General features: G+C 43.0%; 1 protein-coding gene across 1 annotated transcript; it reads right to left on the bottom strand.

The window, feature by feature from the left end:
• Window positions 1-548: 548 nt before the first annotated feature.
• On the bottom strand, window positions 549-1969 carry LOC134403712 (uncharacterized). The gene is made up of 2 exons (XM_063134107.1): window positions 1654-1969; window positions 549-1540 (listed from the first exon to the last, which is right to left on the bottom strand). The coding sequence occupies exons 1-2, from the start codon at window positions 1915-1917 to the stop codon at window positions 836-838; spliced, it is 969 nt and encodes a 322-aa protein (XP_062990177.1). The 5' UTR covers window positions 1918-1969; the 3' UTR covers window positions 549-835.
• Between the last annotated feature and the right edge of the window lie 21811 nt (window positions 1970-23780).

Genomic DNA, 23780 nt, shown 5'->3' with positions numbered 1-23780 from the left:
CAGTGTTGGGGGATGGGGCACAGTGATACAAAGGGTACTTACTTGTTGGGCGCCGCTCCTCCCACGAGGGTCGCCCAGCCCGATCCCACAGCTCGTGCAGGAGGGTGTAGAAGGGGGGCTGGGCTCTCCTAGGAGGGCTACCCCGGTAGCACTCCAGAGCCTCAAAGAAGGCCGCCTTTAGGCCTTTAAACTTGCTCCTGCACAGCTCAGCAGTGCGGGAGTAGCCCGCGATGGAGAGGCTCCTTGCAGCCCTCCTGAAAATATCTATAGTCTGGAGGCTGGAGCTCCTCATCTCGGGCTCCTGCCAGTAGGCGACCCTCCGAGGCTCCATCTTGACCGGGGTAGGCCTGATGTACGCGCCCCCTGTTGACGTTTTTCGGAACTGCGTACATGAGCAAAGAAGCGGCCGATGCCAATCAGCACGGTTTGCCCTTCGGAGACATACGCTCCCCCGTTGACGTTTTCTGAGATTGCGGACGTCCGCAAATAAGCGGACGATGGTGATAAGCACGGTTTGCCCTTCGGGCTACATTTAGGATGATTACACGTTGCGCAGTTTGACTGGAGTTTATTATTATTACTAATTTATATAGCACCATCACTGTAGATGGTGCTGTACAGAGTAAACAGTAAATAACATGCATGTGGGCGTACATAGCATATATATTATTGCATACATGTGGGCGTACATAGCATATATATTATTGCATACATGTGGGCGTACATAGCCTAGAGTTGATTGCACACAAGTGGGCATACGCCTGTTACTCTGGGGTAAAGGACTGGAAGGACTGCACAGGGGAAGAAGCACAGTCCAATTTTATGAGGCAGGCTGTCAGCGGCGGTTAGCCCACAGGAACTCTCTGACAGCATCCCGCACCTTGTGCCCTTCCCGGGTGTGGCGATTGGCCTCATTGACGTAGGGCTCGCCCAGAGTAGCCAGCTCAACAGAATTGTGCTCCGCCGCCTCCACGAGCATGGCGTGCCCCTTGGTTTCGCAGATGTTGTGCAGGATGACGCAAGCACTGATGACCGAAGGGATGTTTTCTTCGGCCAGCTCCAGGCGCACGCCTATGCTCCGCCACCTCCCCTTGAGGCGGCCGAACGCCTGCTCCACCACAAGGCGTGCTCGCCTAAGACAGCGGTTGAAGTGGGCTTGCTGTGGAGTGAGTGCCCCACCATAGGGTTTCATCAACCACTCACGCAAAGGGTACGCGCCATCCGCAATAATGAGGGGTGGAATCTGCTGGCCGTGCAATCTGATTGTTGGATGGGTAGGCACGAAGACACCTGCATCCATCGTCTCACAGAGGCCTGAGTTGGCAAAGACATAGGCATCATGGTTCTTGCCGCTCCATCCTATTTCCACATTGATGAACCGCCCCTTGTGGTCGCAGGTCCCCTGCAGAATCATGGAGTAGTCATCCTTCCTGTTTATGTATTCTGAGGCTTGGTGTATCGGAGATTGGAGAGGAATATGGCTGCCATCCACTGCGCCCACACAATGAGGGAACCCCAGCTCCCCAAAACCATGCATGATCTGTGGGGCAGAAAACACAAAGGGCATATTAGTGACAGCTCCATTGTTCCGAAGTTGCGGACCTCCGCAAAAGTGAGTGCCTGTTCCAAGCGCATTCCCCCACCCCCACTCACCTCTGCCACGTTCCCAATCTTGACTGTACGAGCTAGGAGGGTCACTTCCATGGCAAAGCACACCTCCAGGACTATTTGTGCCGCCGTAGAGCAGCCTACCCCGAACTGCTCTGCTGTGGTCCTGTAGACGCAAGGGGTAGCCAGCCTCCATAGGGTGATGGCTAGGCGTTTCTCCACTGGGATAGGTCTACGCATGACAGTCAACCTCCTGTCCAGATGCGGCCGCAACTCCTCCACGATTTCAAAAAAGGTGCCCCTGCTCATGCGGAAATTGCTCAGCCATTGCTCATCGTCCCACTCCTTCAGGACAAAGTTCTCCCACCAGTCCTTGCTCCTCGGCCGGGCCCAGAAGCGGCGGCGTGTCTCGCGGACGTAGTCGCCATACGCGGCCAGCATGGCTAGCCTTGTTCGGCAGAGGGCGGCCCGCAGCTCACTGCGGCGGAGTAGCCACCTCCCCAGTTGTTCCCGCAACTGCCGCCGCCTGGCAGCCACCTGTGCATGGAGGCGCTGATACTCCGACAGAAGCAAGATCAGCATGCCTATGGCCGCGCAAAGATCGTCACGGTCCTCGTCAGGGAGCATAGTTGCCCTCTCTTGGCTATCGTTTCCCGCACAGACGCGCACACACAGCCACCTCTGCTGCCCTGATATGCTGCATCCGGACAATGCGCTTCCGCTGGCGCAGCTGTTTCTGCCAGATGTGGGTTGGCTCCTTGGGATGGGGCAGAGGGCACAGAGGCGATCATCGCCGCCGACACCTCAGAGGCATGATGGGAGATGTAGGCACAGAGTGGCCATGCAGACGATTGACCTCGGGTCATATGACACCCGCCACGACCCCCATCAGGAAGTGAGCGCATCAATGTTGACCCTCAACAGCACCAGCAGCACTTCAGCTGGCACTGGCACTGCCGCCGCCAGGGCTGGCGGCGGCATCGCTGACGGCTGCGCAAGTTTGCGGTCTTTCGGACGTGCGCAAACCGTGCAGCGAGCGAAAAAAAAAGCCGCGGCAATCAGGCCGGTGTGGCTGCGCAACCGTGCTCGCGGCGGCAGCAGCACAACCGGCGCAAACTTCCGCCACAAATCGAAGGCAGGTGTGGATCATGAGGCGTCACGGCTGAACGGGAAAAGCCGCTTTCACCGCTCCTCAACGACGGAACACCCGGTAGGTCTAGCAACGCCCTAAGTGCCATTAATAGTATTCAAAAGATATGGCACCGAAATTTGAAAACCAGTTACATCTGTATTTTAGGAATGTTTAAATAACATTTCAGTTAAACAGTAACAGCTTGAGTAGAAGATACTACCTAAAGCAGTACACCTAACTTAGAACTGACTTATTTTAAGAAATGATTGTCACTTCAAAACGATATGAAGCACTTATGCCAGGAAAGAACATTAATATGGAAGTGCTATTTAGAAAACATTGCAATTTTTTTCTTAAGGTGAAAATTGAACAGTTCTCTTGTGCATGCATGCTGGTCTGTCACGGATGTACAAATTTCGCGTGGGTGTATGACAGTGATCAGCAGGCATCACAGAGCAATTCTCCTTGTTTACACCGGAAACACTTGAATCCTCTCTTTGAGGTGAATACACAGTTATTGGGCTAGAGGTTTGTCCTCCAATGTTGCGATTACATTGTATCCTACTATCTTGCAGTTTGTCTACCATTACCTGAAGTATTGTTGCTGTTTTTTCTATAGATTGGATTAAAGCCAACCTATCCCTTCATAACTAGCTCATCATCCTTCACCATTTTTTCTATATAACTGGCAAATATTGCTGAATCGGACTTCAATACAGAAAGTGTTTTATCATTTTCTCTGCTGCAATGATGCATGATACGTTCAGCTAATTCACTTCCAGCATGCCTGTTCTTTCTATTTCTGATAATCGCCACTCTTGTGGCTGGAGATAGTATTGCAGTATGGTTCGGAATGCCAGTATCTGTGGAAACAAATACTGTTACTGAGTAAAAGAACATTGCACGAAATACATTTAAAGATACATTAATAGTATTGCTTCTATGGTTACAAACATACTGCTTAATAAATGCAGTAACATAATGTATTACAGCAGTTAAGTCAGCACTACCATTAAGATTTATTTAGATTCCTAGTGAGGATTTAGTGACAGATTTTAAAAAGTTTCACTAAGTACAGTTATTATTATTATTATTATTATTATTATTATTATTTATTTATTTATATAGCACCATCAATGTACATGGTGCTGTACAGAGTAAAACAGTTAGGTTGTGCAGTGTTGTGTCCTCTGCATTGGACTCTAGAGTGTACAATAACAGTTTTACAATTACTTCAACATCAATAATAATTCATAGATCTGCTTCGATTCTGTAGTCAGAGTAACTATTTTTTAACAATTTATTAAATATGTAATTAACGTCAGAACTCAAGAAATGCCATAAATACCTTCAACTACATCTCTTTCTGTACTTTCTTCTGGTATATTCTCTATTTGTACTCTGTGATGACTCTGAAAAAAGTGGTTCTGCAATAAAATTAAAAGGTATTATTAATAGAATATCTAATAAAAATCAGTACATGCACAATAACAACCATGATTAATAACATAATTACACAAACTATATAACAATTTAAAATCACCATGGAAAGATGCCACCCCGGGTGACTCTTTCGCTGGCAAAAGGAGGCCGGTGGGTAGGTGGGCGGCAGCTACCGGCGCCGGGTGCGGTTTACTCTTTATCCCGTCCCCGCGAGGGGCCTCCTCCTCCTCCGCCGCCGCCTCTGCCTCTTCTTGCAACTCTTAAGGTAGGGTTCACATCATCAATTTCGGGATGCCCCAATGCGCCGTCAGGGCGTCCCAAAGCTTAAGTGTGGATCTGCCCCATATCCTGTTAGTTCTAGCACAAATGTCCATATGGCATTTATTCACTAATGAACATCAGCAATTGTTTGTTATCTGTACAATCACATTTCCTGTCTATATGTAAGAGGCTATGCTGAATGACTGCAGTGACATTGTCATATATCTGCCTTTGGTCTTCATTCAATTGACTGACAATGTCATCCAAATTTTGTCTCCCTTCAAATTGAACAGCTATTGCACTGCAGACATCTTCGTATTCTCCCCCACTCCTTCCTGTGCTATTGCCTGTCCCAAAAGTGGGTCATTTTCACTCAGATGTTCACTGCCCTGAGAATCATGAACTATTTCATTTTCTGTACGAGTAATCATTTCATCCTCTTTCTCTAGCATCTCCTTATACCTCATAAAAGAAGTGTTGCTATTCAGAGTAGGAGCATTACATCTGTAACTTTCCTCATAGCTCTCATACTGACCTAGTAGTTCTGACTCATCTCTCCATGGTTTAAACATAAAAAACCATAGAAAAAATAATGCTCTTTTTTTCCTATGCTCTTTAGAGACAATGGTAGATGATTTATTACCCATGGTTTTTTGCGTTTCACTAAACATCCACACACACCTTTTACACCAAAGCATCCTCTCTCTCTATTCTCGTGTTCCTAAATGAAAATCATAATACTGAGCCACCTCATAAAGGCAACTAATTTCCAACAGGCTTGAACGTTTTGGGTAGTACACATCTATTAAATTAGGTTTTAAAATTTCAGTGCTGTGTGGATCATTTTTGTTGGGAATCTCAACGTAGCAGAGTTTAGAAAATCTTTGTTCAAAGAAATACACCAGAGGTTTCTCACTTCAGTACAGAGATTCACTGAGATATAAACAGTGTTCTCCAGTGCATTCAGTTTCTCCATACACAACACAGCATATCATGACACGTACATCTCCGAGTTCAGACATGATTAAAATTACAACTCTTTATATACACTTTCATATCTACATGACTCATGCAATTGTCCAATTATTCAATTAGCTGAATCTTCATTTCTTATCTGTGACCTTTCCAGATTCTTCATGAGTCAGCAGCATCTGTCATGGCTTTATGCCCAAGTCCACCAGGGCTGTAACTAATCTGTGGATAAATTTTGTGCCTCAACAATTTTGTGCTATGTTCTCCAGCTCCTTCTTATTCTTTAGTACCCTTCTCCTATATTGCTTATACTGTACTGACAAATGCCAGTACAGTATAAGCAATGCCATCTGACTTCCCATACAGCATTGTTCCGGACAGTCTATCGCTGGCCTCATATGCACCACACTCTGTGTGTGTCAGAGTTTTTAAACCAAAACTCCAAAGACGAGAGGATTATGACTGATTTTCTCCACTATCTTGCCAAACATTATGCAAAGCAGACTTCTCATGCTTGCTAATATATGCAGTTACATATCTAGCCAATGCCATACAATTGTCTGCTATAAACTGTACATCTATGTTAGCCTGCCAAATCAGTAGAAGTACAGGGTTGTAATCATTGATATATATCTCTGATTTTGCACGTGGCAAATTGTAAACACATTTTGCAGATTTGCATTTTAACCTATGTCTAATGGAAGAGAAAACGTCATTAATTTCAAATTTCCTTGTATTTTTTCTGGGGAATCCAAACCTACAGCGCACATAGAATCGATTCTCCTTTTTCAGAATCCTACGGCATGTCCTGTTGCACCTACGCATTTGAAAGTCTGCCACAAGCTGCTGAAGAACAGGACTTCCCATTTTGTTTTGCATTCTGCATGTAACATACTTTGAAATAAAAGCTTCAATCTCATCATTAGTATTCTTCCCTATAAAACTGGAGCATCCTCAACCCAAAGAACCATGTGAATATGTGGGGCTCCATGACTTTTGGTATTCCACTCTCCAAAAATAATGAGTAACCACACCTAAAGGTGCATTTGTTTTCTGGAGGAGGAAGTGGAGCATTAACCTAAATCTTTTATGAAAGTGCCTAGAAACATTAACAGGATCCAATGAACAAAGTTCCCCGGGTGTCAACTTCCCAATGTTAGGGATATCTCCATTTACCCACCTCAATAAATCCAATAGCTCATTCCATTGAGTACTCCGCACAACTAAATGTAACAAACCAGGTTGGTGGGCCAAAATTTCGTAGCATACACTGCAGCTCTCCCTGACGCCTGTACCAGTATTCTTTAGTCCCTCGCATTGTAGACATGTTTTGTAAATTTGCCTGAATTACTGCATCTTTACTATTAATCAGATCTAGCATTTTTTTAGCAGTCTTCCCATGAAATTGATGCACCAGGCTCAATGTATGTGAAATACTAGCTGAAAGAGCACTTAGTTCACTTTCCCAAAAAGTATGGAACAAATATTGATGATTCCTACGGAACCTTGAATCTTCACATTCGACTCTAGCTCTCCTATATTCATTTTTGGTTAAAAAAAATTGGCCTGTCATCATGAAGTCCTCCAGCTCCACAAGGAAACAGGTCTGGAAAGCACTTTGCTTCCAGTGTTTTCTCCCAATAACTTATTGGAGTACTTTCTATACTATGCATATGATACAAGTCAATGTTATCTCCTACAGGATCTTTTCCATGCAATGGGTGAATAGTATACTCCTCATAAAGATTCTCTACTGACAAATCAACTTTTTTTAACATGGCAGTCGTATCATTACCAAGCTCCACCTCATCAGAAGAAACATTTGCCTCCACATCAATCTCACTGTACAATGGATTACATTTCTTTAAGTACTGCAGTGCAAGTTTTACTTTCCCCATATCTACCAGCGCTTGCCAAATTACATTTTTCTTTGTTGCTACTCCATTTACAAGAATGAACAGATTAGCAGATAGATCTGTGTCCCTGTTTACTACATCTATATTCTCCTGTAAAGGAAGAGGAAGATATACAACTTTCCCCTTAATGGCCCGAACTAATTCATTAGCAGGCAAATTACCACTTTTTGTGTTCAATCTAACCACTGTTTGAAATGGTTTCACTAGTTGAATAAGTATTTTTTCATAAAGGTTTAATTCCTGTAACTGTTTTGGCACAGGATCCAAACCCATGCCATTTAAACGACTCCTGCCAGGTAAAATGCCAGAGTCAATTTTTTTACAGCAGTAAAAATATGCATAGTGGCCATTACTTGCCACCACAAAATTATTCTGAAGCAAATGGTAACCAACTATTTCCCTCCATAAGTCATTCTTCACAACTTTATATCTATTTTTTTCACCTGATACTCATAAAATAATCTATGACAACTGATACAAACCCTATCAAATAGAAGGTGTTTTCCCTTTTCAAATAGTACAATTTCATCTTCAAACTGTGACATCACTACTGTTTCCTTTGGAATGTTCTCATATTCAGAACCCTCTGATTCATCTTGAACCACAATATTCTCAGTTATGTTTGCTCTTGGACACAATTCATCTGCAATGAATGTTCTAATATTCTCTATGTTGCCTTTATCAATCACTGCTTGAAACTCACACTCTAACAATACTAATGACCAAGCATAATATGTTTGTCTCAGAATAGAAGCCGTCCAATTGTGGTGCACGGCAATCATTCTGAAATGCCGTAACACTTCATTGCTGTCATAGCAAAGTAATGAATGCCCCCTTCTTCTAGTAAGACCACATCTTCTGCAAACATCTATTGATTTTAATTGTCGTTTTTTTGCTTGCACTGAAGCCTTGAAAAATTTGAGTAGGAAATTGAAAATTGTAGTTAAAGACCCTGATGACACATGCATCATCACAAGGTCAGTTTTTTAGTACATTCAATGCATTCTCCTTTTCATTGTCTGGTAATACATTCATCAAAAAATGGATTTGTTTTCTCTTCAGACCTACTGCATTTGGTGTAACAGTCAAAACTTCTGATGAACGTTGCAGTGGTTCACTTCCAGTTTCAACAAAATAAGGTTGCCTCCACTGGCTATGAATCCATTCTCCTCCAAACACCTCATAGTATGTCTCTATACTAAGTTCTCTTTCTTCCAACTCACTCAACCTCACACATTGAAATCGTGCGTTTATTCCACGGACAGCTGAGTTAATCCTACTTGTTAATGACTGCCTTAGATTTTGTAGTTGCTGCACAAACTGCCTGATTTTAATCCTTGCCCAAAACTTTGCAAATCGCCTAGTCATTAATCTAAATGACGCATGAAGTATGTTATTAATAATCTTATTGTTAGCAGAACCACCTCCATTTTTAACAGGAAACTGTAAAATCTCCATTGCACTCCAAGCAAAATGTCAAAATGCCCTGTATGAGAATGTCTCCTTGTGTGCGTCCTTGCATCCTTGATTACTAATATAAACAAGAGTCCTGGCTCCAGCTGTCTGTGTTGAAGTTAACTCTCTGTAACTTACTGTCAGGCCAAAGGTATTGTTTACAGGACTGTTTAGCATAATTGTCAAAATGGTTTTTGACCAGAAGGAAAAGGGGGGTGAAGAAGCCCTGCCTTGAAAAAGTTAGTGAATGGACAATCTTGCATCCTCTGCTGATGAAGATTGGAAATACTGAATTGCTATATAATACAAAAATATAGCAATTCAGTATTTCCAATCTTCATCAGCAGAGGATGCAAGATTGTCCATTCACTAACTTTTTCAAGGCAGGGCTTCTTCACCCCCCTTTTCCTTCTGGTCAAAAACCATGCCACGTACACTAACCTTCAAACACTTTCCTTTTTCTTCTTTTTCTACATTTCAACTTCTCATCTTCTTCTATTCACATACACTTTCAAATCAACTTCACTTCAAATCAACATCTTTTGTCTGATTGCTCCCTTTGAAGAGACCAGGCCTTGATTACTAATCAATAAAGCGCTTTTGAACCCTCTGTCGTTGGAATGGTGGAGTCGTGCTTAAGGGCTGTTTGGATCTCGTCCTTGGGTGAAAAGAACATTGATCTAACATTATTTTGAATCATTTGTGCTGAATACCTTTTTTTCTGAAACTGAAAGTGATATTGGGCTTTAACTGACAGCCTATTCACTGTATTGACTGCTTGATGTTTTGATTGGCGTGAGTGTACTGGTACCTTACCTTTCTGTAACTCATACCTATTTTTTCTTCCCAATCAACGTTGCTGTTCCTTTGTAAGCATTCTTCCTCTATACTCTTGCTTGGGTAAGAAACCTAGAAAAATAATAACATTCAAATTTCAAATAATACTTTTTAATTATTAAAAACAGCCTTTCACGCATACTAGAATCTTACATTCATGGGATTATTCAACATAAACATTACTACCGTATTTCTTCGATTCTAAGACACACTTTTTTCCCTAAAGTAACAGCTCTAAAAATGGGGTGCGCCTTAGAATCGATGGCACCTTAGAATCGAAGAAATACGGTAGATGCAAAAAGACTCTATTCTATTAAAAAGGGTCTGAAACATCCAGTCTCCTTAGCTTTATTGGTTTTAGAAAGCTGAGCAAGCAGGGCTTTTAAAATTGCTTTGCTGGCTGATTGGAGCCTACAGCGCGCCCTGTGCAGCTCCAGTCCTCGTCAGCCACGCCGGGACGACACAAGAGGCTCCAAGAGTCAGGAGGTTCACCCCCCCCAAACACCGGGTCCCCCCTCCAGCCGCCACGCTGGGAAGTGCGCGTCCTGCCTGGAACCCCTCATGCCCGCGGAAAAACCTGTGCTGCTCCACTGAAGCTGCTCTCATGCGGCAGCTCCAGCTCTATTCGTCTCTCTCCTCCACGTGCAGGCAGGCAGCCAAAAGAGGAAGTTCCTGCAGCAGCTGCGAGCCAGGAGGAGGAGCTGGGAGGGTAAGCGCCTGTTTTTTGCTTACCCCATAGCCCCTCCCAGCCCAGTGGCGCCAAAATCCAGCTGTCTCTACCATTGCTCTGCCTGCAATCACTTCCTCACACCCAGGCTATGCCGTAGTCCTTAAAGTGGAGCTTGCTCAGTGACAACTAGGAAGTTTTGGTTGCATCTTGTATTTGGTTGAGTCACTGTATTTCGTTCATTTTGATCCCTTATTGCAAAATAAAATGTTGTCAAAAAGATTGCACTACGAAGCCGCATTGAAATGAAAAGTTATTGTGTATGCAGAAGAACATGGCAATAGAGCTGCGAGTCGACATTTTGACATTAGTGAGGTAAATGTTCGTCGTTGGAGAAATGATCACAATTCCATATTTTCATGCAAAGCAACAAGCAAGTGCTTTACAGGGCCTAAGAAAGGAAGATTTCCACAAGTTGATGAAGCTGTGATACGTTTTGTAATACAGACACGTGCACTCAACAAGCCATGCAGCTGAAAGCCATAGAAATCACCAAGTCCCTCGGAATAGAGGAAAGAACTTTTAAAGGCAGTCGGGGCTGGTGTGACAGACTCATGCGTCGTAGCGGGTTATCATTAAGACGCCGAACAACTATCTGTCAAAAAATTCCTGCAGACTTTCAACAGAAGCTGATTAACTTTCAACAATACGTAATCAAATTAAGGAAAAAAAGAAAATACGAGTTCAGTCAAATCGGAAATGCTGATGAAACTCCGGTCTACTTTGATATGCCTCGAAATTACACCGTCAATGCTAAAGGTGCTAAAGAAGTCAAGATTATGAGCACTGGCTATGAAAAGCATCGTATCACTGTGATGCTATGCGTCACTGCTGATGGTGGAAAGTTGCCACCATATTTAATTTTAAATCGAAAAACCATACCGAAGAATGATATTTTCCCTAAAGATGTTATTGTGCGTGCACAGAAAAATGGATGGATGACGGCAGAGCTTATGGAAGACTGGCTAAGTGCTGTGTGGAATAGACGTCCTGGAAGTCTTCGTAATCCACCTAGCATGCTAGTACTTGATGCATTTCGTGGACATATGTCTGACCAAGTCAAAAATAAAATTGTGCAAAAATGTTGTGACTTGGTTGTGATTCCTGGTGGCATGACTAGCCAACTGCAGCCACTCGATGGTCAACAAACCATTTAAGGATTACTTGAGAAAGGAATATGTATCCTGGCTGTTGACTGACAACCTTCCACTGACACCTTCTGGAAAAGTTAAGAAGGCACCAGCATCAGAACTGGCAGAATGGGTATCAAGAGCTTGGAAGCTAATCCCAGAAAGAATAGTGCAGCAGTCATTTAAAAAATGTTGCATTACCAACGCTCTAGATGGCTCAGAAGATGATATATTATGGGACAATGAAGATAAAGATGGCTCAGAAGAATCAGACTCTGATATTGATTCAGAAAGAAGAGATGAATAAAATACCTGTGGTGAAATGTTGTATTATTGTTTTGTGTACATTGTTTACATTTAGTGTTTCCCTATTGTTGTTGTTAATAAATTGAATCTATTACTTATAATAAAAATATTTGTTTGATATATTTTAGAGTTTTATTTTATTCTTAGAAATCTATTCCTAAGAAATTCTAAGAAATTTCTAAGAAATTCTACTCATAAAAGATATTCTAAGAAATTTATTTTTTCTTAGAATCAAAGCTTTTTTTCTGTTGGTGGTACTGAAATTAGTGTGCATCTTTCCCCCCCAAATAAACAGGTCTAAAAATGGGGTGCGCCTTAGAATCGATGTCGTCTTAGAATCGAAGAAATACGGTATATGCAACATATCCTTACAACTAAATTTTCTATTATACAGTTGTTTTAAAATATTTTTTAGTTTTTAGTTAATATTACAGTTCTTATATTTCTAATATTATCCTGTGACTACAACTCATACCTCTTATTCTATCCAAGAATATACTTCCTTTTTCTGAAAAATGATTGTACACTTCGTAGTGGTTTACTATGCCTGTTGGTTATTTTATTATGGTTTTAATTTTTGTGAACCGCCCAGAGAGCTTCGGCTATTGGGTGGTATATAAAAATGTAATTATTATTATTATTATTATTATTATTATTATTATTATTATTTATATAGCACCATCAATGTACATGGTGCTGTACAGATAACACAGTAAATAGCAAGACCCTGCCGCATAGGCTTACAATCTAATAAAGTTGTAGTAAACAATAAGGAGGGAAAGAGAGTGCAGACAGGCACAGGGAAGTGTAAACAGGCACCGGGTGGGGTGAAGCTAACAGTATAGAGTCAGAACAAACTCAATATTTAAAAGCTATAGGGAAAAGAAAAGTTTTTAGCTGAGTTTTAAAAGCTGTGATTGAGTTAGTGGTTCTCAAGTGTTCTGGAAGAGCATTCCAGGCGTAAGGGGCAGCAGAAGAAAAAGGACGAAGCCGAGTAAGGGAAGTGGAGGTCCTTGGGCAGGCGAGAAGCATGGCATCAGAGGAGCGGAGAGCACGAGCGGGGCAATAGTGTGAGATGAGAGAGGAGAGATAGGCAGGAGCTAGACTGTGAAGAGCTTTGAAGGTCAACAGGAGAAGTTTATATTGGATTCTGGAGTGAATTGGAAGCCAATGAAGAGATTTCGGAAGTTGAGTGACATGGTCAGAGCGGCGGGCTAAGAAGATGATCTTAGCGGCAGAGTGGTGGACAGAGACCAGCGGACTGATGTGAGAGGAAGGAAGGCCAGAGAGAAGAAGGTTGCAGTAGTCCAACCGAGAGATAACCAGTGCGTGAACGAGAGTCTTGGCAGAAGAGACAGACAGAAATGGTCGAATCCTGGCAATATTATACAGGAAGAAACGACAGGATTTAGCTACTGCCTCGATATGAGGAATAAAGGAGAGCGAGGAATCAAATATTTATTTATTTTATTTATTTATTTATTTATTACATTTTTATACCGCCCAATAGCCGAAGCTCTCTGGGCGGTTCACAAAAATTAAAACCACAGTAAAACACCCAACAGGTTAAAACACAATTACGAAATACAGTATAAAAAGCGCAACCAGGATAAAACCACACAGCAAAGTCGATATAAGATTAAAATACAGAGTTAAAACAGTAAAATTTAAATTTAAGTTAAAATTAAGTGTTAAAATACTGAGTGAATAAAAAGGTCTTCAGCTGGCGATGAAAGCAGTACAGTGTAGGCGCCAGGCAGACCTCTCTGGGGAGCTCGTTCCACAACCGGGGTGCCACAATATAAAGCCAAGACTACAAGCTTCCTTGACCGGAGTAAGCGTGACATCGTTGACAGTAAGAGAGAATGAGAGGTGAGGAGAAGGTTTAGGAGGAAAAACAAGCAGTTCAGTTTTTGCCATATTAAGTTTCAAACGACGAAGCAGCCAGGCTGAGATATCTGAAAGACATGCCAAGATACGATCGTGAACATCAGGAGAAAGTTCCGGAGATGAGAGATATAATTGTGTATCATCGGCATACAGGTGATATTGGAGGCCGTGAGATTGAATAAGTTTACCCAAGGGCAGCATGTATAAAGAAAACAACAACGGGCCAAGCACCGAGCCTTGCGGAACCCCTACTGAAAAGGGAAAAGAGGAGGACGAGCTGCCGTTAGCCGACACGCTGAAAGAGCGACCCTCTAGATAGGAGGCAAACCAGTTATAGACAGAGCCACAGAGTCCAAGGTCATGGAGGGAATCTAAGAGAAGATCGTGATCAACCGTGTCAAAGGCTGCAGTTAGATCAAGGAGAATAAGAACGGAATAATGGCCTTTAGACTTGGCAGTAAGAAGATCATTGGTGATTTTGGTAAGGGCTGTTTCAGTGGAATGCAAAGGACGGAATCCAGATTGAAATGGATCAAGAGCAGAGTTACTAGAGAGAAAGTCAAGACAACGAGAGTAGACCACACGTTCCAGGATCTTTGAGACAAGGGGCAACAGAGAGACAGGTCGGTAGTTAGACAGAGATAGTCGATCAAGAGTGGGTTTTTTGAGAATGGGAGAGACTGTAGCATGTTTAAAAGCAGAAGGAAATGAACCAGAGGACAGAGAAGAATTAATGATGTGAAGCAAGGACGGGAGGATAGCGGGGATAAGATTAATAAAGACGTGAGAGGGAATCGGATCACGGGAACAAGTGGAAGGCTTCGACGAGCGCAGTATTTTAGACAGTTCATCAGCTGAGACCGAAGGGAACGCCGAGAGAGTTGCAGGAGGAACTGACAGGTGAGGAACAGGAGCTGGAAGCGGAGCAGAGCTGGCCAGATTGGAGCGAATAGTTTGGATTTTAGCATTGAAGAAAGAGGCAAAGTCATTGGCAGACAGAGAGGTGGGGAGAGATGGTGGATTAGGCTTCAGAAGAGAATTGAAGGACGCGAAGAGCCACTGAGGGTGCCTAGTATTTGACTGGATCAACATTGAGTAGTGCTGATGTTTGGCCAGTGAAATGGCAGAAGAGAAAGAGGAGAGAACAAATTTGTTATGGACAAAGTCCGCCCAGTCCTTGGTCTTGCGCCACAGGCGTTCGGCTGCCCGGGAACAAGAGCGAAGGTAGCGGAGGAAAGAGGTGAGCCATGGTTGTGGTTGAGAGGGGCGAACTATCCGAGTTGTAGGTGGAGCAAGATTATCAAGAGTTGAAGATAAGGAGGAGTTAAAGGAGGAGACGGCTGAGTCCAAGGAGACAGCTGTGAAGACAGAAGGAAGAGAGGAGGCTAGAGACTGAGAAAAAGCCTCATAGTTGATAGAATGCAGGTCACAACAAGGGCGTGAAGCGGGACGTGAAGGAGGGGGATTGGGAGTAATATTGAAAGAGACTAGATGATGATCTGAAAGAGGAAAGTCAACAATAGAGAAGTCCAGGACAGAGCAGTTCCGAGTGAGGACAAGATCCAGACAGTGTCCAAGGGAATGTGTGGGTGCTTCAGACCAGAGCTTAAGATCGTAAGAGGAAGATAAGGAGCGAAATCGTAGAGCTGCAGCATCGTGAGGGTCATCTACATGGATGTTGAAGTCACCCAAGATCAGAGTAGGAGAGTTGTCAGAGAGGAGAAAGGACAGCCACGAGTCGAGATCAGAGAGAAATTTAGAGGATGAGCCAGGGGGGCGGTACAGAACTGCAACCCGCAGTCGCAGCGGAGCGAAGAGTCTCACCACATGTGCCTCAAAGGAGGAGAAACAGTGTGAAGGTGGAATGGAAAGAGGCTGGAACTGGCACAAACTCGATAATAAAAGACCCACACCACCACCTCGACCCTCTGGGCGACTCGAGTGAGAGAAAGAGAGTCCTCCAAGAGAGAGGGCAGCTGAGATGGCAGTATCATGGGCAGGAAGCCAGGTTTCAGTATGAGCAAGAAGGTGAAGAGATCTAGAGAAAAACAAGTCCTGGATGACAGGGGCCTTGGAAGCAATAGAGCGACAGTTCCATAAGGAACACGAGAAAGGCAGCTGGGAGGGGGGGAGACACCGAATAGGAACTAAGTTGGGAGAGATGAAATTGGAGCGAGCCATAGGGAACAGATATGAGGAGAAAGGAATTAAGAGAAGAAATGAGGAGAGAGATAGCAAGTAGGCAGGGAAGTAAAACAGGCGCGGGACGGGATTAACCAGAACTAGCCTGGCCAAGACCAGTAGCAGCAAGCAAGAAGGTAGGCACAGAGAAGTGCAGACAGATAGGGTATGTTAAGGCAGTCGCATTGCCAAAATAATAACCCGACAGTGCAGGAGAACATGTCCTGAAGCAGAGGTAGTGAAGACCGGTCCGGGGCTGGGGTTCTTCCTCTGAGGTAAGAGTTCCTCTTGATGGCTTCGCACCCACAGCTCGCGCCTCCAGCAAGCTGGAGCCTTAATTACCTGCAGGGAGGGAGCAAATCAGGGGTTCAGTTTCAAACTGACCAATGCAGGCGTTCCTTCCTTCCCTCACTCCCCAACTCTGCAAATTGCTTGAATGAATGGAGTCTTAATTACCTGCAGGGAGGGAGCAAATCAGGGGTTCAGTTTCAAACTGACCAATGCAGGCGTTCCTTCCTTCCCTCACTCCCCAACTCTGCAAATTGCTTGAATGAATGGAGCCTTAATTACCTGCAGGGAGGGAGCAAATCAGGGGTTCAGTTTCAAACTGACCAATGCAGGCGCTCCTTCCTTCCCTCACTCCCCAACTCTGCAAATTGCTTGAATGAATGGAGCCTTAATTACCTGCAGGGAGGAAGCAAATCAGGGGTTCAGTTTCAAACTGACCAATGCAGGAGTTCCTTGCTTCCCTCATTCCCCAACTCTGCAAATTGCTTGAATGAATGGAGCCTTAATTACCTGCAGGGAGGAAGCAAATCAGGGGTTCAGTTTCAAACTGACCAATGCAGGAGTTCCTTGCTTCCCTCATTCCCCAACTCTGCAAATTGCTTGAATGAATGGAGCCTTAATTACCTGCAGGGAGGGAGCAAATCAGGGGTTCAGTTTCAAACTGACCAATACAGGCGTTCCTTCCTTCCCTCACTCCCCAACTCTGCAAATTGCTTGAATGAATGGAGCCTTAATTACCTGCAGGGAGGGAGCAAATCAGGGGTTCAGTTTCAAACTGAACAATGCAGGCGTTCCTTCCTTCCCTCACTCCCCAACTCTGCAAATTGCTTGAATGAATGGAGCCTTAATTACCTGCAGGGAGGGAGCAAATCAGGGGTTCAGTTTATTAGGGAAAAAAATGAGTTGTATGAAATAGAGAATACTGTGCATTGTTAGCTGTATTATGCCATCCTCAGGTTCCCCCCCCCAAAAAAAGATATATTAGGATATTTACTTACTAACACTGAAAATTACTGTGTAATCCTTATGCTAGAATAAGTTCCACTGAGTAAAACAGGACTTATTGTAGGTTAATAGGCATAGTGTTGAACTGAATGTTTCCATAAGCAGTCATTAACTTATTTTTTTTAAAAAAAACTACTAAAAATTAATCAATTGTTAGTATCTTCATCAAATCACACCAGCTGTTTTCCCCTTATTAGCCAATACCTATCAATACCTTGCATATCAAATGGCCCACATGTTTTTATAAGCTACACTTTATGTTTGAAAATCAGCACAGAATATTCTTTAAATTTTCTCTCTCAGTCATGGATTTCTAAAACTGTTACACTTATGGTTGCCAACTTTTTAATCACATGCTGCACAATGGGACTTTAAAAGCTATTTTGTTTTCAAGCAGTAGAAGATGATAATGCTGATTTTTCTCATTTCAGTTTACTGATAGAAGAAGTTAATAAAGCTTATGTCTGTGCTATATAAAGATTAATCTACGATTTTTGTAGGCTTTAGTTTTTTGTACTAGTCAGACCTAATAATCAGTAATAATTGTACTTACTAATATTTAAGAATTAGTAAATATTTCAATGAATATTACTCACAACCGTCTAGTTAGTTCACATATATCCAGATTACTGATAATTCTGCACACTGAGATTTCTCAGATATTATTTCCCCACCTTTAACAAAAGAAAAAGTATTAGGAATAGCATGTATTGACTATTATAGAATATTTCCATGAACTTTCTCTAAGCAATCTACTGAATATTAACCTATCATTCAGTGCATTGAGGTAACTTAGCGAGAGCTAATGTGGTGTACTTGGTTAGATTTTTGGTCTGGGAGTCAGGACATCCAGATTCTAGTCTGCACTCAGCCAGGAAACACACTGAATTACAGCCTAGCCTACTTCACAGGGTTATTGTGAAGATAAAGAAATAACCAAGACTAAGTAGATTAACAACTATTACCCAGAGGACCTTCTCTTCTGCTGCTCCCAGACTGTGGAATGGCCTGCCGGAGGAGATTCGTCAACTTGACAGTCTTTTAGAATTTAAAAAAGCAGTAAAGACTGATCTATTCCGGCAGGCCCATCCAGTGAAATTTTAGAATGTTTTCAGGACATTTTAATCATGTATGGTATGTTTTAATTCGTTTTATGTGCATTTTATCTCATGTTTTTATACTGTTTGTTTTACACTTTGAATTGTTTTAGTTAATAATAATAATAATAATAATAATAATAATAATAATAATAATAATAATAATAGTAATAATAAGTACTTTGGCACCCCATTTTAAAACCACAGCCATGTAGCAAAACATGAACCGGTCTCGATTCAGCACTCCCACATGATAGTTTGTTGGTCACTAGCTACCCTTAACACAAAATATATCTCGTCAGTGTATATTTCAAAAAGTTATCAAAAGACCTTAGACTCTTCTACTTTACTTCTTTTTCTTCTCAGTGGTATATCTGCAAAAGATTAGCAATCATGTAAAGACATTTTAAATATCAAACAAATTATAAAGAATTAATATATTCTCAAGTACCCATTTCTCCTGCTATTACTATTGAAATTATCATGAACAATTCTAATCACAACTGCAAAAATACAGACTCATACCAGGTTGGGAATCTCCACCACAGATATGAAGACTGTCCTGGCAAATAAGCTCCTATTTATATAAATATCTCTCAATTCAATTCATCCAATGAAAGCAGTGCATGGGTATTTGATGAGCAGTTAACTGCTCTGCTTTAACATCCCATAATACCGTTTCCTCTTATGTTAACCAATGAATAAATTGAAAACCAGCAAAATAGGTATGACAACCTAAATTTTGAATAAATACATACTTGCACAAGAACCAATCAGTGTCAGATAGGATATATTCATATCACCGCCCCAAATCCTGTTCTGTCCACTCCATCTTCATACCTACCTTTCATGGTAAACCTACCAATCAAAACTTAAAAATCTCTCTTCAACAAGTATCAAATAAATGGCACTGTAGATTTTATCAATAGGTAGAACTAAGTGAGACACACAGGAAGTCAGATGGAAGAGGAAGTCAGGGACACAGACTTTGAAGGAATACTCGCCCAATCAGGAGGTGACACAGCAGGCAGTGACTCAGCACTCTCAGGAGTCAGTCAGGGCTGGAGAGAAGTTAGTTAGAAGCTACGTTTGTTTGAGGCAATAAAAGTTTTATTTTTATATAATACTGCCTTCCTCATTCGCAACAAACCTATCTTTGAAACATGGTGTCAGAAGTCTAACAGGACCCATTTACAACAACAACAAAAAACAGCTTGAGATTTTGGATTATGGAGCGAGGTTTGAAAGCCCCCCCCCCCCCCATCACTGGATTTCACTGGGCCTAATCTGGCTCAAGCTTGGCAGAACTGGAAAGAGGAGTTTGAATTGTACCTGGACCTTGCCTTCACAAAAGAGGAAGAAAAGCAAAAGGTAAAGTTATTATATTATCTGATTGGAGAAAAGGGGCGAGAGATATGTAAAACTCTTGGGTTTAGTACAACTTCTACTCTGCAACAGCTAGTAAAAGGGCTGGATGATTACTGCATACCTAAACAAAATGAAACAATGGAACGATATCAATTCTTTATGAGGCAGCAGGGGTCTGAAGAGAGACTGGATGCTTATGTTACTGCACTAAGGACTTTGGCAACAACCTGTAATTTTGGGGCTATCACGGACTCCCTCATCAGAGACAGAATTGTCTGTGGGACCACAGACCAACATCTCCATGAGAGGCTGTTGCGGGAGCCAGATTTAACACTGACTCGTTGTTTGGAGATTGCTAGGGCAGCTGAAGCTACTAAAGAGAGGCTTAGGACATTAGAAGGCACCCATGAGGTGCAGGTGCATGCAGTCCAACACCAGTCAAGTCCGTATAATGAGCAGGGCCGGCAGCCTCAGAGACGACTGCCTAAAATACAGTGTATGTTCTGTGGGGAACAACACAAAAAGAGAAAAGAAAGGTGCCCAGCATATGGACAGAAGTGTAAAGGTTGTGGCAAACCCAACCATTTCCAAAGTCAGTGCAAGAGTGAGAAGAAACCTAATAGGCTGGCTGTGAGAACAATACAGAATGAAAGCGATGAGTCTGAAAACTGTGACGATGTTTTAAGCCTCACTTTGGGTCCAGTGAATCATGATGTCCACATAGTGGGGAAGAAGGTAACCTACCCCACCGCATTGTTTGCCACTATGTTGTTGAACAAACACCCAGTTCGTTTCCAACTGGATTGTGGAGCCACCTGCAATGTGCTGCCATTAGCTCTAATAGACAGGAAAACAGATCTGGAACCATGTGGCCAATTGCTCATTATGTACAATAGCAGTATCCTGAAACCTGTGGGGAAGTGCAGGCTAAAGATTCGCAATCCAAAGAATAATAGACTCTATCGCTTAGAGTTCATCATCGTGGAATGGAATGCCCACAGACCACTGCTAGGAAGCAAAGCAGTCCAAGCTATGCAATTGATTCACGTGCAACATAAGAACATCCTGAATGCTGTACAAGCCAGTGAGCAGAACCAGTCCAGGATTTGGACTATGGAGAAAATACTGAAAGATTTTGGGGATGTTTTTGAAGGGGAAGGACATTTGGCAGGGAAATTGAAACTTGAGGTAGATCCTTCAGTAGAACCAGTAAAGATCCCTAAAAGGAGAGTTCCTATGGCACTGGCAGAACCACTGAAGAAGGAACTAGCAAGCCTTCAAAGCAAAGGCATAATTGCTCCAGTAGAGACTAGCACAGAATGGATCAGCAGCTTGGTCATTGTACGGAAACCCTCTGGAAAACTGTATTTGTATTGACCCTAAACCTTTAAATAAGGCATTAAAACGCAGTCATTATCCCCTACCAACCATTGATGATGTTCTATGTGACCTATCACAAGCCAAGGTTTTTTCAGTGTTTGATGTGAAAAATGGATTTTGGCACATAGAACTGGATAAGGAATCTAGCCACCTGACCACATTTGCAACCCCTTTTGGCAGATACCGCTGGTTACGAATGCCAGTGGGCATCAGCCCTGCCCCACAAGTGTTTCAACGCAGGTTGAATCAAGAGCTAGAGAACATCCCAGGCCTGAAGATAATCACAGATGATATCCTAATTGTGGGAGAAGGAGATACGATAATAGAAGCAACAAGGGATCATGACAAAAAGTTGTGCCATTTTCTGGAGAGGTGCAGAGAGAGGAACATCAAATTGAATCAGGATAAGGCCAGATTAAGACTGAAAGAAGTACCTTACATTGGCCACCTGCTGACGGGTTGAAGGTGGACCCTGGAAAAGTTAAGGCAATCTGAGAGATGCCACGACCCGAGGATGTGAAAGGTGTGCAACGATTCTTAGGCATGGTAAACTACCTGGCGAAGTTTTGTAAAGGGTTAGCAGCTGACTGTGAGCCACTCAGACAGTTGACACACAAAGAAGTAGAATGGGAATGGTCAGAGAGTCATCAGCAAGCATTTCATAAAATTAAGGATACTATATCCAAGACCCCTGTACTGAAGTACTACAGCCCAGGAGAACAGCTAGTCCTACAATATGATGCCTCACAAAAGGGGCTAGGAGCGGCCCTTTTACAAAAACAATAACCAATTGCTTTTGCCAGTAGAGCACTGTCAGAAACAGAGAGAGGTTATGCACAAATTGAAAAAGAACTGTTAGCTGTCCTTTTTGGGATGGAACGCTTCCACCAGCTCACTTTTGGACAGACAGTACATGTCCAATCGGACCACAAGCCACTGGAAACCATTGTGCGGAAACCATTATTGAGTGCCCCAAAGAGGCTTCAAAGGATGTTGATGAGATTGCAAAAGTATGATATACAGATCCAATATCATCCAGGCAAGCACCTGGTAATGGCAGACACATTAAGCAGAGCATATCTCTCAAAGCCCAGTGGAGATGGTTCAGTTGAAAAGGACATAGAGTCAATAAATATGCTGCAATATCTACCCATTTCACGGCCACGCCTACAAGCAATATGGGAAGGCACAGAGCAGGATACCAACTTACAGATAGTTAAACGCATTGTCCTGGATGGTGCCAGAGACCAAACATCAGCTACCAGTGGAAGCTACACCCTATTTCTCAATGAGAGAGGAGCTCAGTGTGCAAGATGGAATTCTTTTTAGGGCAAACAGAGCTATCATCCCAGAGGCAATGCGCTTGGACATAATGAAAAGGATACACTCCTCACATATGGGAATTGAGAGCTGTCTGAGGAGAGCGAGAGAATGTGTATATTGGCCTGGCATGAATGATCAGCTGAAAACTTACATGGCACAATGTGAGATCTGCAATTCTCTAGGTGACAGACAGCAAAAAGAAACACTCCACCCACATGAGATTCCAAGGAGGCCTTGGGAAAAGGTAGGAGTAGACTTATTCAAGTTGCAAGACAAAGACTACCTCATAACGGTGGACTACTATTCCAATTTCTGGGAGATAGACTCCTTGCTAGATACCCGATCTCGAACAATTATCAGAAAGCTTAAAGGACACTTCGCCCGTTATGGAATACCCGATGTTTTATTTTCAGACAATGGCCCTCAGTTTGTGTCTGAAGAATTTAGGGCCTTCAGAGCACAGTGGGAATTTGATCATCAGACATCGTCACCGGCCTATCCCCAGAGTCAGCTGTCAAGACAGCAAAGCGTATTTTGGTCAAAGCCAAGAAAGCTGGGACAGATCCATATCTAGCTGTCTTAGACCACAGGAACACCCCATCACAAGGCTTGGATGCGAGTCTAGCTCAGAGTCTCATGGGTCGAAGAACTAAGACCTTACTCCCAATGCAAGGAAATTTGCTGCAGCCAGAAATCCATAACAGACGAGCTGACTCTATAGCAGAACAAAAATCTAGACAGGCCCATTATTATAATAAGTCGGCCAAAGATCTACCTGATCTACACAGTGGTGAGCAAGTCTGGATTCAGCCAGCAGGGCAAGAGAACAAGGAATGGCGAAAGGCAGAAGTACAAAGGCAAGTGAACACACGGTCGTTTGAGGTGGTGACACCAGAGGGTCACGTCTTCAGAAGAAACCATAGACATCTGCGGAGGAGCAGCCAACTAGTATCAAATGCAGGTGTGCAGAACCACGACCAAGAACAGCAATTCCAGGAGGAGAGAGCACCCACTTCACAGTCTGGCCTCCAGGCAAGAGGTCATTCAGAATCCCCTGCCAGAGAGACTGGGGAGATAGTTAAAATGTCCTCACATCCTAGGGATACCCATGATACCGCTTATCACCCCAGAGAAACTACATCTCCTATAGCAAAACAAGTAAGAACTCGAGCAGGTCGCCTGGTACAGAAGCCACACCATCTACAAGACTATGTTTAACTTTTTTTTGGGGGGGGGGTAAATGGGAGTTGTAATGTATTGTTGGTTAAAATAAAAAAAGGAAAGATGTATCAATAGGTAGAACTAAGTGAGACACACAGGAAGTCAGATGGAAGAGGAAGTCAGGGACATAGACTTTGATTGAAGGAATACTCGCCCAATCAGGAGGTGACACAGCAGGCAGTGACTCAGCACTCTCAGGAGTCAGTCAGGGCTGGAGAGAAGTTAGTTAGAAGCTATGTT

This window comes from Elgaria multicarinata, chromosome 9, assembly GCF_023053635.1.
Source record: "Elgaria multicarinata webbii isolate HBS135686 ecotype San Diego chromosome 9, rElgMul1.1.pri, whole genome shotgun sequence".
NCBI lineage: Eukaryota > Metazoa > Chordata > Lepidosauria > Squamata > Anguidae > Elgaria > Elgaria multicarinata.
The sequence above is the reverse complement of the archived record's forward strand: the minus strand, read 5'-3'. Positions and strand labels throughout refer to the sequence as shown.